Genomic DNA, 15,911 nt, shown 5'->3' with positions numbered 1-15,911 from the left:
ATACAAATATTTCTTTGTGAGATTAGCAGCAATGGAACAAAATGGCAGAACCTTTGAAGATGGCTACTGCAGCATTTTTCTGCTGGAAATCACAACTCGCACATGTGCTCATACTTGACTTTTGACTATTTTTTATTTGCAAATGTGACTGTCATGGTCGCGCTGTAGAGCCCTGAAAATTGACCACCCGCTTACGTGGCTGGTGAAATATAATATTTTTTTCCCTCCGCATTTGGCGGGTGGCAGGCGTTTTTAATTTTATGCCCTGATGTCAGTATCAAGCAAATGTATTTTATAAAGCCCTTTTTACATCAGCAGATGTCACAACGTGCCTTACAGAAACCCAGCCTAAAACCCCAAACAGCAAGCAATGCAGATGTAGGGACAAGGTGGGTAGAAAGGTAGGAACCTAGGAAGAAACCTAGAGAGGAACCAGACTCTTTAGTGATTTCTATAATGTACGTCTTGGTGGGGAAAACTCAACTTTATTTTTAATGCATGCCAACAAAGCCACAACACTAAACATATTTTAAAGCGTGTGTCTGTGTCTGACTGTTTGCCTGAATGTGTATTATGGGATACCAAAGAGGCTGTTGTCCAGACTCCTGAGACTTAGTCAGCAGAGTAGATGCAGGCATTGATTCTTCCAGAACAGAGTCTATAGGAGCAGAGGACTGCAAGGCAGGTGTGGCTCACCACTCTTCACTCACAGGGATGAGGAACTTAACCAACATCCTCTCTATGGACTAGTATAGCTCCAGCAGACCTGCACTGTCACACTTTTTTGTCTTTATAATAATTAGGTCCAGCAGTTTTTATGGCCCTACTTTGTAGACCTGCACTGTCATTGTAGCTGGAAGATTAGATGCCTTTTACTCTGGCAGCACGTTGTTGTCCTTACACGTAATCCTGTAACAGGTCAAGAGTGAAATACCGAAACAAGTCACTTTTAGGGGTCTTGATTTGCTATGAAAGTGAATTTTGGCCCATTCCTCCTGACAGAGCTGGTGTAACTGAGTCAGGTTTGTAGGCCTCCTTGCTCGCACACGCTTTTTCAGTTATAACCACAAATGTTCTATAGGATTGAGGTCAGGGCTTTGTGATGGCCACTCCAATACCTTGACTTTGTTGTCCTTAAGCCATTTTGCCACAACTTTGGAAGTATGTTTGGGGTTGTTGTCCATTTGGAAGATCCATTTGCGACCAAGCTTTAACTGATTTCTTGAGATGTTGCTTCAATATGTCCACATAATTTTCCTCCCTCATGATGCCATCTATTTTGTGAAGTGCACCAGTCCCTCCTGCAGCAAAGCACCCCCACAACATGATGCTGCCACCCCCGTGCTTCACGGTTGGGATGGTGATCTTCAGCTTGCAAGCCTCCCCCTTTTTCCTCCAAACATAACGATGGTTATTATGGCCAAACAGTTCTATTTTTGTTTCATCGGACCGGAGGACTATTCTCCAAAAAGTAAGCTCTTTGTCCCCATGTTCAGTTGCAAACTGTAATCTGGCTTTTTTATGACGGTTTGTGAGCAGTGACTTCTTCGTTGCTGAGCGGCCTTTCAGGTTATGTCGATATAGGACTTGTTTTACTGTGGATATACAGTGGGGCAAAAAAAGTATTTAGTCAGCCACCAATTGTGCAAGTTCTCCCACTTAAAAAGATGAGAGGCCTGTAATTTTCATCATAGGTACAATTCAACTATGACAGACAAAATTAGAAAACAATTCACAAAATCACATTGTAGGATTTTTAATGAATTTATTTGCAAATTATGGTGGAAAGTAAGTATTTGGTCACCTACAAACAAGCAAGATTTCTGTCTCTCACAGACCTGTAACTTGTTCTTTAAGAGGCTCCTCTTTCCTCCACTCGTTACCTGTATTAATGGCACCTGTTTGAACTTTATCAGTATAAAAGACACCTGTCCACAACCTCAAACAGTCACACTCCAAACTCCACTATGGCCAAGACCAAAGAGCTGTCAAAGTACACCAGAAACAAAATTGTAGACCTGCACCAGGCTGGGAAGACTGAATCTGCAATAGGTAAGCAGCTTGGTTAGAAGAAATCAACTGTGGGAGCAAATATTAGGAAATGGAAGACATACAAGACCACTGATAATCTCCCTCGATCTGGGGCTCCGCGCAAGATCTCACCCCGTGGGGTCAAAATTATCACAAGAACGGTGAGCAAAAATCCCAGAACCACACGGGGGGACCTAGTAAATGACCTGTAGAGAGCTGGGACCAAAGTAACAAAGCCTACCATCAGTAACACACTACGCCGCCAGGGATTCAAATCCTGCAGTGCCAGACGTGTCCCCCTGCTTAAGCCAGTACATGTCCAGGCCCATCTGAAGTTTGCTAGAGCGTTTGGATGATCCAGAAGAAGATTGGGAGAATGTCATATATATGGTCAGATGAAACCAAAATATAACTTTTGGGTAAAAACTCAACTCGTCGTGTTTGGAGGACAAAGAATGCTGAGTTGCATCCAAAGAACACCATACCTACTGTGAAGCATGGGGGTGGAAACATCATGCTTTGGGGCTGTTTTTCTGCAAAGGGACCAGGACGACTGATCCGTGTAAATGAAAGAATGAATGGGGCCATGTATAGTGAGATTTTGAGCGAAAACCTCCTTCCATCAGCAAGGGCATTGAAGATGAAACGTGGCTGGGTCTTTCAGCATGACAATGATCCCAAACACACCGCCCGGGCAACGAAGGAGTGGCTTCGTAAGAAGCATTTCAATGTCCTGGAGTGGCCTAGCCAGTCTCCAGATCTCAACCCCATAGAAAATCTTTGGAGGGAGTTGAAAGTGCGTGTTGCCCAGCAACAGCCCCAAAACATCACTGCTCTAGAGGAGATCTGCATGGAGGAATGGGCCAAATACCAGCAACAGTGTGTGAAGATCTTGTGAAGACTTACAGAAAACGTTTGACCTCTGTCATTGCCAACAAAGGGTATATAACAAAGTATTGAGAAACTTTTGTTATTGACCAAATACTTATTTTCCACCATAATTTGCAAATAAATTCATTAAAAATCCTGCAATGTGATTTTCTGGATTTTTTTCTCTCATTTTGTCTGTCATAGTTGAAGTGTACCTATGATGAAAATTACAGGCCTCTCTCATCTTTTTAAGTGGGAGAACTTGCACAATTGGTGGCTGACTAAATACTTTTTTGCCCCACTGTGTGTGTCATAATCGGTCCGACCTCTAGTTTCCTCCAGCATCTTCACAAGGTCCTTTGCTGTTTTTCTGGGATTGATTTTGCAGTTTTCGCACCAAAGTACGCTCATCTCTAGGAGACAGAACACATCTCCTTCCTGAGCGGTATGACAGCTGCGTGGTCCCATGGTGTATATATACTTGTTTGTTGCGATGAACGTGGTACCTTTAGGCATTTGGAATTTGCTCCCAAGGATGAACCAGACTTGTGGATGTCTACAATTTTTCTTCTGAGGTCTCGGTTGATTTCTTTTGATTTTCCCATGATGTCAAGCAAAGAGGCACTAAGTTTGAAGGTAGGCCTTGAAATACATCCACAGGTACACCTCCAACTGACTCAAATTATGTCAATTAGCCTATCAGAAGCTTCTAAAGCCATGAGATCATTTTCTGGAATTTTCCAAGCTGTTTAAAGGCACTGTCAACTTAGTGTATGTAAACTTCTGACTCACTGGAATTGTGATACAGATTATTTCACGGTCTGTAAACAATTGTTGGAAAAATTACTTGTGTCATGCACAAAGTAGATGTCCAAACTGACTTACCAAAACTATAGTTTGTTAAAAGAGTGGAGTGGTTGAAAAACAGGTTTTAATGACTCCAACCTAAGTGTATGTACACTTCCGACTTCAGCTGTATCTCTGTCACCACCACCAGTCTCCTCTCCCCCGGAGAGCTGTTCATCTGTCACTGCATTTTAAAATGGGTTCACATCGCCACCCAATAGGCCAGGCCCACCTTTTGTGTTAATTTAGTAGTTTGCAAAGTAAGCCGGGTGCCATTAGCATTGCATGATTGCACTAATGTCATAAAGTGGTGTAATGGGGAGGCGAGCTAATTTGCTCACTGGTTTAGGATGCGTTGATTAGGATACTTAACCTTTTTTAAGGAATAAAACAGGAAATGATACGGAGTTGCTCATTTAAAACATCTTGCTTCACTCAATACTTGGCATTTGCCGATGGAGAGAGAGCGAGAGCGGCGGCCAGTCGGCCTCCTGGAAGCATGTAACTGGATTCGTCAACTCTGTCATGTAATCATTGCCGAGCAGATTTTTTTGTGTGTTGATTGTAAGAGGAAATGTGTGCGCGTGTTTGATCACATCCCCTCGCTCTCCTTGGGAACCTCCATACCCCTGGAATCAGATCAGGCATTTTCATGTTCTGCTGTTGACTTTAATTTCGTTTCATTTTACGCATAAGTTTTCCTGTTGACTGTAGATTTTTTAAATTCAATTACCCAAACAGGAGCATTTGGCTTGACAGCTTTTGTTTGCGCTTTGCTCTTTGTTCTTTGTCCTTTCTTCCAGTACCCCCAACGGTACATCTTTTTGTTGTGGTCCCGGACAAGCACACCTGATTCTACTTGTCAATTAATCACAAAGCCCTTGACAATTTAAATCAGATGTTTTTGTTTGGGGCTGCAACAAAAAAGTGTGCTGTTGGGGGGTACTTGAGGACTGGAGCTAGGAAACACTGAACTAGAGCACTCTGACTTTATTCCCCTCCCACTGCCTCTGTATCTTTCATCCAGATACCCCCACCTTAGTGTCTGTGGGCTCTTCCATCCTCTGTGTGTCTATGCTATGGGTGATACCATGGGTATCATAGGGGTTGTCCCATCCTTAACATACTGTACATCCATCCCAAGTCCCCTTCGTCATCACAAACTTCTAATTGTTCTCCACCACCACCACTGTTACCAAACAGATATCCTGTCGGAGACGGTGAGTAAGTGACTCACTGTCCACCCTTTTTAAAAGTAAGAGTTTGTCTGAGTGTAAAAGCTGATGTTTGCAGGTATGTACAAGTAAAGCTTTGTATCCTCCACTTCATCCCTCCATCTGGTTGGTGTGATGGAGGGATCAGACAGTAATCAGACAGAGCTGTGACAGACTGCTAGCAACATAACAGTTGGTCTTCCTCTTCACCACCACATTCCACATCTCTCTCGCGAGTCTTCTCTACCATCACCCATGTAAATATGTAGACTGGAGCAGGAGAGCCTGGGTCCTATCATATTTGCTTAGCAGCTTCTTAAAAAACCCAGAGATACACTGCAATGTCCTGTCTTTCACGCCTCTCTTTCTTGAGGATATTCTAATTAAACAAAGTTCAAAGCAGTAGGATTATCTGGTGTGGCACTGTGGTGATTTGAATGAGGACCTGTGTGTGTGTGTGTGTCCTATTGTGGCATTGAAAAAGTACTGTCAAGAATCTGCAAGGCCAAAGAGAAGGAGCGAGATAAGGACCCCACTCCTCCTGAATGGCTGGATCAGTGGTTTATGTCCTTGCCTCTGACTGCATCTACACTACAGGACTAAAGAGCTTTCTCAAATTTTCTCAGAATAAAAACATTAATATGCATCCACAGTATCTTGATAAAATGGTGAAGGACTGTTTGTACTGCAAGCTTATGTGGTCTTCCTGAGGCCAATGATAGTGCAGTGTATTTCTTAATGCAAACTAAGTCTTGTATCTCACCTGCAAATGCCCGAGGAACTAATTCGGGATTAGTGCCAAAACTTCCTCTATCAGTGAAACAACTCGCCTCGCCACTGCCTGTGAATGTAGCAGCACATTGTGCTATTTGAAGATAGAGCCATGTCTAACTGGAGGCTGGCATATTTGCATTGAAGCAGAGGTGCTTTAGGACATAACATCACAATATATCAGAGCCTGTGATTTTTTTGTCATTCAGTTTTGTCAATAGAGGAGAGAATTGGTTTGGAAGTGTCTACGTGCACTAGAATATAATGAGGCTGTTTTTGTAAGTAGGGGTTGAGGTAAGTTTGGAGTTTGATTCTGTGTTGTTCCCCAGATACTCTATTAAAGGTGTAATGTTTCAGAAATTGCGCTGTCATTTCCTGGCTGCAAAAATTATAATAGTTTGCTTAATTTCAGTTTGTGACAAAACAAGCAGTCGTTGTGTAGAGAAGTATTGTACCATCTAAACTGCTGTGAAATATATTTTCCATAACTAAAAATATAGTATTTTCAGCTGTTTGAAGCTGGTGTACAAAACCGAAAGTAAAAGACCCAAAAAACTAAGCATAACTAGAAGCATAGAAATATGCACATAGAACTGATCTACCGCTTCTTAGACTTGCTTTCAAGGAGAATGACAGATCTATAACACCTTTCTATGTGAATTTGCTGATGTCACCCAAAAAGTTGAATATTGCCGCTTTAAATATTTAACCAATAGCTACCAGGACTATCTGCATTGACCCTTTTTGCACAAACTTTTTTGACTCATCACATACTCTTTGTGAATTTGGTCGGGTTGCCAAAAAGTTATATATTGCAGCATTAACCCAACAAAGTTTTGTTTTTAACTGTAAGAAATGCAGTTGAATCTGCAGCTCGGAGTAATCCGGATGCAGCTGTTTGTCTGCTATAAAATGGCTGTCTGACTTGGATTAAAAACCATGTAAAAAGCCAATTCCAGTTGGAGTGAAACTTTGCCATCAATTTACAGCATTCGAAATGTATTCTGCTTTGTTTGTTGAATGTTTGCTACTTACTAGTAAATAGTTGTTAACTTAAAAATGTTAAGTAAACTTGTTAAAGAGGGTTTCTTTGCTCTATTTTCCACAGGTATATGATGCTGATAAATGGGAAGAATGAGGTGCACATGATCGACAGAGACAACTCGGTGTTCCACATAGCCAACCTAGAATTCCCTTTTCGGAAAGACCTCCGCGTTCACTTAGCCAACACACTACTTGACGGGGTAAGTCCTTCACTCTGTCTGTGTGTGTGTCCTTAATCCCCCCCAGGTGATGGGGTGGCAGGTAGCCTAGTGGTTAGAGCATAACCAAAAGGTTGCTAGATCGAATCCCCGAGCTGACAAGGTAAAAATCTGTCGTTCTGCCCCTGAACAAGGCAGTTTAACCCACTGTTCCTAGGCCATCATTGTAAATAAGAATTTGTTCTTAACTGACTTGCCTAGTTAAATAAAAAAAACTCTCAGAATGGTGATTCATACTGTCTTTATTCTTCCCGCCCGTTGTCCCCTGCCTGACCCCATACCCCTACTCATATCGCCCTGCTGCTCCACCTACACATGACTGACAGCAAAAAGTAGCTGTTGTCAGCCTCCTTCCACACCAGGAGAACCCTGTGGCTTCTATCAACACCTAGGCCTAGAGGAGAACAGTGAGAGCAGTGAGCCTTTCACCTAGTCCGCCACCACATCCACTTTTACAAGACAGGAGGGGAAACACTGTTCGTAAATCATACCAGAAATACCATGGATTCATCCTCCTTTATCCTGCTCTGTATTGTACTGTACTGCGTAGATGCCTTCCTCCCAGGAGGCTAATTGTTAGTGGCTGTCATGTCTTCACCGTGTAATAACAGGCCAATCCGGGCTACTTGAGTTTTTGTACTAGAGAAGGTGTTCATTCCAAATATAGTGATATTCCCTGTTGGCCCTGGTCAAAGGTAGTGCACTATACAGGGAATAGGGTGCCATTTGGGACTTAGCCAGGTCCCAGCACTCCCCAAGCAGCAGGTGCACAAGACACGAGTCATTATCACCCTCTCTAATCGGAACCGGGGAGAGAAGAGGCTGGATGCCATTATGCGTCATGTCGGTGTACAATGCCTGGTCTTCTGTGCAGCAGCCCAATTATGTGGGGGGCTTGTTAGAGAGGTGAGTTTGCTTAGCCATCTTCACTTTTCTCTAAGACGGACGTGTCTTTCATGCTCTGAGCAATATTATTCTCAAGCATCTTCTGTAATTCAGTGACTGATTGAGATGGTGGGTTGTCTCTTTGCTTGGGCCTTTTGTGCAGGGAACACATTAGCAGGCTTTTGAAGCAGCTCCACTCTGCAGATGTGACAGTCTGTCTAGTCTGTCAAGGCTTCTTGGTGTCCTTTTTGTTATTGTGTTGTTTTTGATGACAGGTGCTAACAGAGTCCATGTCCAGAAAGAACCTGTGGCTGAACCATGACTCAGCTATGCTCAGTTTCATCCATAGATTCTTCATAGAATCTTACTACTTGCACAAAATCTGCCTCTGCCACAAGGCTTATCTTGTGTGTTTGGAATTCATGCCATTGTTTTCAGTGAACTTGACCTAAAATGTATTTTAATGTTTGCAGATATATTGCCGGTGGAACTGTTGCTGTATACATTCAATCACAAGCTCTTCTGTGTTAGTGGCTCTGCTGCTAGTCACTTTATCTTATTCATACACCCCCACACACAATACATACCAGTTACTGCCTCAGTGTGCTGCACTGCTGCATGTACAGAGGTCAACTCACAGAGATACAACTATATTCATCCCCCAGAGCAATTCACTCAGTGTTGTCTTTTATTTGTCTGTGTTTGTACACTCACAATGGAGTAAATCTTTTGAGTAAGATCCCTTCAAAGGACAAAAACTGGAGTGAAATTGTACCATATTAGCTGTAAAGCAGTAGTTCCCTTGATGTTCCTACTATAGGTAATGTGTCAGAATGGTGTTGCGTACTGTATGATGCTTAGCCTACGATATGATACCCATTAGGATATTATTCATATATTCTGTTCTCTCTCTCGTTCGCGCACTCTCGCGCTCATTCTCGCTCTCTCTTGTTCGTTTTCTCTCTCTCGTTCGCTCTCGCTCGTCCGCTCGTTCTCGCTCTCTCTCGTTCATTCTCGCTCTCGCTCGTTCTCGCGCTCTCTCGCTCGTTCTCGCGCTCTCTCGCTCGTTCTCGCGCTCTCTCGCTCGTTCTCGCGCTCTCTCGCTCGTTCTCGCGCTCGTTATCGCGTTCGCGTTCATTATCGCTCGCTCGTTATCGTTCTCTCTTGCTTCTCACCAGCTCTGAAGTACCTGATTCTCAACTCCACAATGTTGAATGATGAATGTGTAAATATATTGCTCTCTCTGGTTCTCTCTCTTATATACACACTGCCGTTCAAAAGTTTGGGGTCACTTAGAAATGTCCTTGTTTTTAAAAGAAAAGCATATTTCTTCCATTAAAATCACATCAGAAATACAGTGTAGACATTGTTAATGTTGGAAATTACTATTTTAGCTGAAAACAGCAGATTTTTTTTATTTTAATGGAATATCTACATAGGTGTACAGAGGCCCATTATCAGCAACCATCACTCCTGTGTTCCAATGGCATGTTGTGTTAGCTAATCCACGTTTATCATTTTAAAAGGCTCACAAAGTCCTCAACTGGCAGACACCTAGTTGCATAACGTGGCTGTGAAACCCAGTCATGTGTCAGTTGAGCTTTTCACCAGCACTGAAGTACTTGATTCTCAACTCCACAATGTTGAATGATGAATGTGTAAATCTATTTCTGCTGCCGTTTCCCATTCCTCTCCCTGGTACTCATCTCTGATGTGTGCCGCAGTCTGCCGTACATACCCCACAGGAGACACAGCCAGCCCCTTTTTTAAGAGCGCTCAGTTTACCCCCCCCCCCCCATCGTTGGATGGGCACTTTCCAGCATGCTCAGCTCCTCTCGCTCCCTGTCTGATTGGACCACAAATTTAGAATTCTTTCTCTTAGAATGTGTCTCCCGTACACTGTTTTAGCATCCTCTCGCTCCCTGTCTGATTGGACCACAAATGTAGAATTCTTTCTCTTAGAATGTGTCTCCCGTACACTGTTTTAGCATTATGCCCCCCCATCTCTCTTTCTCGGCCTCTGTCTCTGAGTCTTTCTCTTTCTCGGTTTCTGTCTTTCCTCATTACCCCCTCTGTCTCTTGTTTCCACAGGAGATGATTATCGACAAGGTAAACGGCCAGCCCGTCCCTCGCTACCTGATCTATGACATCATCAAATTCAACGTGAGTAGTGCCATGCCTGTTCAGCAGAGATCTTGTTGCCCATGAAATTCCCCTACATCCCTGAAGAGGTGCCAGACCTATCAGGTTGCAGTCAGTACGCCCAGGGTCAGTCAGTCCCCCATAACCACCAGGCCCATTAGCAGCCACTCTGCCCCCTGTTTTGACCTCGCTCTGGACCCTTCTCTAGTCCACAGTGTCAGTCCCTGGTGATCCTGGTTAAGGACAGAATATAAATAGATCATAAAACCAGGGCTGGGCATGAGAGAGAAGCCCTGAGATGAAAACTGTCTGTCGAGTATTTCGCTATCACCATTGTCAGTCCTGCCACTGTTCATGGTGGCAGACAGCAACCTGTCTGTATGTCAGACTGATTAGTTCTGCCCGAGAGGGGAGAGCAGGAGAGCAGCTCAGACTGCCCCCCCCCCAAGACCTCTCGGCTCACTGGTCAGCCAGCAGAGCTCAGTAAACTGTGATCATGAAGATTCTTTACACTATCACAAGTACTACGGTCTGAGGACTGAGCTGCCATTCTGAAATTGCTAAACAAGTTTGCAAAACCATTTTGTATATATCTCCCTCACAGCAGTTTGAGTGGCCTCTGACCGCAAGCCTGTTTTATGTTTTGGCGGGCCTGTGACTTTCTGAATGCTTAACTGCATCCGCAAACTACATATTTGTTTTTCTATCTCGCAAGTCCTGTTGTATGCACCAACTTCTGAATACACCCAGCTAAGGATCATTGAGCTTGATTTTCTTCTAAACTGAAACTAATTATCAGTTTACCGCTAATTAGTTGCGGGGGGGGGCGATAATTGCCACAGATACATTTTCTGAGAATATTTGGTATAGAAGTGTAAGACTTCATCCTAAATGGGATCCTGTACCCTACAAAGTGCACTACTTTTGACCAGTGCCCTATGGGTGGTGCAATATATATAGGGTAATATTCAGAACGCACCTTGATTATGTATTCTCTGGCTTTATCCTCAGAACTAATTTTCACTGAGCTGTGAGATTGCTGCTGTTTTTTTCTCATGAGAAATGTCCTGTATGCTATTTTAAGAGCCTGAGTAAAACAAGGTGGTGGCAGATAGTGTTCCTACAACAGAAGTTTGGTGGCACATTAATTGGGCAGGACGGGCTTGTGGTAATGGATGGAGCGAAATTGTTGGAATGGTATCAAATTCATCAATCGCATGGTTTGCATGTGTTTGATGCCATTACATTTGCTCCGTTCCAGCCATTATTGTGAGCCGTCCTTCACTCAGCAGCCTCCACTGGTTCCTACTGATGTCTAATGAACTTATAGCTAGTGCTGATGCCTAGGGCTGGGCAACATTGCATATATTACACACACACACACTACCGTTCAAACGTTTGGGGTCACTTAGAAATGTCCTTGTTTTTGCAAGAAAAGCAACAACAAAAAAATCCCCCATTTAAACAAAAAGTTATGATCAGAAATAGTGTAGACATTGTTAATGTTGTAAATGACTATTATAGCTGGAAACAGCAGATTGTTAATGGAATATCTACATTTATCAGCAACCATCACTCCTGTGTTCCAATGGCACGTTATGTTAGCTAATCCAAGTTTATCATGTTAAAAGGCTCAAGTCCTCAACTGGCAGCTTCATTAAATAGTACCCGCAAAACACCAGTCTCAATGTCAACAGTGAAGAGACGACTCCGGGATGCTGGCCTTCTAGGCAGAGTTCCTCTGTCCAGCGTCTGTGTTCTTTTGCCCATCTTTTTCTTTTTATTGGCCATTCTGAGGTGACTTTTTCTTTGCAACTCTGCCTTGAAGGCCAGCATCCCGGGGTCACGTCTTCACTGTTGAATTTGAGGCTGGTGTTTTGTGAGTACTATTTAATGAAGCTGCCAGTTGAGGACTTGTGAGGCGTCTGTTTCTCCTCCTTCTATTCTGGTTAGAGCCAGTCTGAGCTGTTCTGTGAAGGGAGTAGAACACTGTGTTGTACAAGATCTTCAGTTTCTTGGCAATATCTCGCATGGAATAGCCTTTCTCAGAACAAGAATAGACTGATGAGTTTCAAAAGAAAAATGTTTCTGGACATTTTGAGCCTGTAATCGAACTCAAGAATGCTGATGCTCCAGATACTCAACTAGTCTAAAGGCCAGTTTTATTGCTGCTTTAATCAGGACAACAGTTTTCAGATGTAATTGCAAAAGGATTTTCTAATGATCAATTAGCTTTTTTTAAATGATAAACTTGGATTAGCTAACACAATGTGAAATTGGAACACAGGAAATCAGCCTGTTCTAGCTACAATACTCATTAACATTGTCTACACTATTTCTGATCAATATGACCCCAAACTTTCGAACGGTTGTTTGTGTGTGTGTGTCACAATATTTTTGTTCACATTTTTGACAGCATGAGAGTATTTTATGTTTTTGAGTAATACAAGTTCTAAATTTGCTTTGAGTTGTGTATGACCCTAGGGTGGCAACACATACATTCTAAGTGTTTTCAGTGGGGCTTTCTCCATTTTCCATCTGTTTTATACTGTTCAGTCACAATTCATCCAAAAGTTGATCTCATTTGATATAATTTCCATGTAGGACTGCACAATATGGGCAAAAAGTCTAGGCCTTATTTTTAACCAAACATTGCAATTTGACTTTCGATTTAGATCAAAACACTAGGGTCAACTGTTGTAATCGTTGAAATATAAATATTATTTTAATTTTACAGTTGGAATGTAAAAGTTGGCCCCTTTGTATACAGTGTTTGACATGGCAACGAATAAAAATGCCATGGAGGTGTTCATAAAATTAATAATTAGAATACTAATAGGATCTCTATGGAGGTGTTATTGTGACAGGGTAAGAACCAACGTGTTTGTCAGTGTTTCCCAGGGGAATGGGACCCTATAATCTTTGGCTAACATATTCATGCTTCGCCTATTCCTCTGTGATTTAGAACATACTGTTACACAAACAGCATGCTAATTTAGGCCTATGCCAGCGCTGGTATCAGGTTGTATTTGCTAGCTACGTTTGCTCTGACTCAGTACATTTTATTATAGCCAGCCTACTTGCGATTAGCATTAGCAGCTAACATGATTTATTTTAGCCACAACTTGCTAAGAAAAGACACTAGCTCTTTGCAGACAGTTCTGTACACAAACTAATTGTGTAATTATAGAACACTTGTGGATTTATATTAAGAAGCAAAGTGGAAAGTAACATTGTTGTCGTCAACATGTTGTTGCATCTTCTGCATTGACCATGCAGACTGAAGCGGGAACCATCGCCAAATGATCTTGTGGTCGAGCAACACCAACTGCACTCCTTGAATGAGAGGGTGGGTTTGGTGAGGGAGGGAGGGAGACAACTGAACTATCGGCGTAAACTATAAAAACAAAGTGGTGTATCACATTTAACAAACCAAACATTGAAATACTGTTTTATAGAAGGTAAAGTAAAAACCCAAACTGGTCCGCGCGTCAATACCGGTGCAGTTGAAGTCGGAAGTTTACATAAACCTTAGCCAAATGCATTTAAACTCAGATTTTCACAGTTCCTGACATTTAATCCTAGTAAAAATTCCCTGTCTTAGGTCAGTTAGGATCACCACTTTATTTTAAGAATGTGAAATGGCAGAATAATAGTGATTTTACTTCAGCTTTAATTTCTTTCATCACATTCCCAGTGGGTCAGAAGTTTACATACACTCAATTAGTATTTGGTAGCATTGCCTTTAAATTGTTTAACTTGGGTCAAACGTTTCAGGTAGCCTTCCACAAGCTTCCCACAATAAGTTGTGTGAATTTTGGCCCATTCCTCCTGACAGAGCTGGTGTAACTGAGTCAGGTTTGTAGGCTTTCTCAGTTTTTCCCACATATTTTCAATAGGAATGAGGTCAGGGCTTTGTGATGGCCACTCCAATACCTTGACTTTGTTGTTCTTCGGCCATTTTGCCACAACTTTGGAAGCATGCTTGGGGTCGTTGTCCATTTGGAAGACCCATTTGCGACCAAGCTTTAACTTCCTGAATGATGTCTTGAGATGTTGCTTCAATATATCCACATAATTTTCCTCCCTCATGATGCCATCTATTTTGAGAAGTGTACCAGTCCCTCCTGCAGCAAAGCACCCCCACAACATGATGCTGCCACCCCCATGCTTCATGGTTAGGATGGTGTTCTTCAGCTTGCAAGCCTCCCCCTTTTTCCTCCAAACATAACGATGGTCATTATGGCCATACAGTTAGAAATATTCTCCAAAAGGTACGATCTTTGTCCCCATGTGCAGTTGCAAACCTTAGTCTGGCTTTATTATGGAGGTTTTGGAGTAGTGGCTTCTTCCTTGCCGAGCGGCCTTTCATGTTATGTCGAAATAGGACTTGTTTTACTGTTGATATAGATACTTTTGTACCTGTTTCCTCTAGCATCTTCACAAGGTCCTTTTGCTGTTGTTCTGGGATTGATTTGCACTTTTCACACCAAAGTACGTTCATCTCTAGGAGACAGAATGCATCTCCTTCCTGTGCAGAATGACGGCTGCGTGGTCCCATGGTGTTTGTACTTGCGTACTATTGTTTGTAGAGCTGAACGTGGTACCTTCAGGCATTTGGAATTTGTTCTCAAGGATGATCCAGAATTGTGGAGGCCTACAATGTTTTTTCTGAGGTCTTGGCTGATTTCTTTTGATTTTGATATCAAGCAAAGAGGCACTGAGTTTGAAGGTAGGTCTTGAAATACATCCACAGGTCCACCTCCAATGGACTCAAATTATGTCAATTAGCCTATCAGAAGCTTCTAAAGCCATGACATCATTTTCTGGAATTTTCCAAGCTGTTTAAAGGCACAGTCAACTGTGCATGTAAACCTCTGACCCACTAGAATTGTGATACAGTGAATTATATGTGAAATAATCTGTCTGTAAACAATTGTTGGAAAAATTACTTGTCATGCACAAAGTAGATGTCCTAACCGACTTGCCAAAACTATAGTTTGTTAACCAGAAATTTGTGGAGTGGTTGAAAAACAAGTTTTAGTGACTCCAACGTAAGTGTATGTAAATTTCCGACTTCTACTGTATAAATTAAAATACAGTATAACGCCAAGCCTTAATGATACCTATTGCCTATCTTCATCTTCATATACCTATCTTCATATACCAGACGAGCTTAGAGATGAATGATCCGGCAAGAATCAGGCACAGGTTAGCAGCACTGCGTGTGTCCCGGAGCCGTCACTAAGTGCTGCAGTATTGATCCCCAGTACCTAGCCCATTATTGGCCTCCTCCATTATCCTAGTCAAGCCGCCCAGACCTGGCTCCATACTGAGAGGACCACCTAGTGTCCTGCCTGCCTGCCTGCTGCCCTGTGGGGGAGTTACAATCAATCACCAGTCGCTACTCACTTGTCTGCTTTGCTGCCAGAGTCATTGCTCCTTGTTGGTAAGCTCTTTGTTGTAAAAGAGAATGTGTTCTCAATGTCTTATCTAACCTGATTTAAATAAAGGGGAAAATATAAGTAAAAAGACAAGTGATTCTATTCATTCTATATTCTATGGATGTTTCCCTTTGACCTTATGTTGTGGCTATAGAGCGAGGTTACACAGATTTGGTTGAAGGGTTTGTGCAGTAGGGTTGAGTCGATTTGGTTACATTTACAATTTTTTATTTCTATGGATTGATTTATAGCTCGTGCTTCATTACTCCATTACGGTTCATAACGTCAATAGTCATTCTACACAATGCCGATCCATTGTGTATGACTGGTTGCCTCTTGAAAAATATTTTTTTTCCTGGAAAGGTCCTGTCTGTCAACCCCAGAGTTAAACCCTGCCACTCACTGTCAGCCACCAACTGGGGAGGAATCCAAGAGCTGTGTCATGA

The 15,911-nt window shown here is 42.5% G+C and overlaps 1 protein-coding gene across 1 annotated transcript in view; it reads left to right on the top strand.

The window, feature by feature from the left end:
• Positions 1-15,911, top strand: part of LOC139407036 (RNA guanylyltransferase and 5'-phosphatase) — a 142,780-nt gene that overhangs the window by 29,407 nt on the left and 97,462 nt on the right. The window contains exons 10-11 of the mRNA XM_071150328.1: positions 6,841-6,976; positions 9,971-10,042. Coding sequence (XP_071006429.1) covers positions 6,841-6,976; positions 9,971-10,042 — 208 coding nt within the window. The remainder of the gene's footprint in view (positions 1-6,840; positions 6,977-9,970; positions 10,043-15,911) is intronic.

Source organism: Oncorhynchus clarkii, chromosome 4 (assembly GCF_045791955.1).
Source record: "Oncorhynchus clarkii lewisi isolate Uvic-CL-2024 chromosome 4, UVic_Ocla_1.0, whole genome shotgun sequence".
Taxonomy (NCBI): Eukaryota; Metazoa; Chordata; class Actinopteri; order Salmoniformes; family Salmonidae; genus Oncorhynchus; species Oncorhynchus clarkii.
The sequence above is the reverse complement of the archived record's forward strand: the minus strand, read 5'-3'. Positions and strand labels throughout refer to the sequence as shown.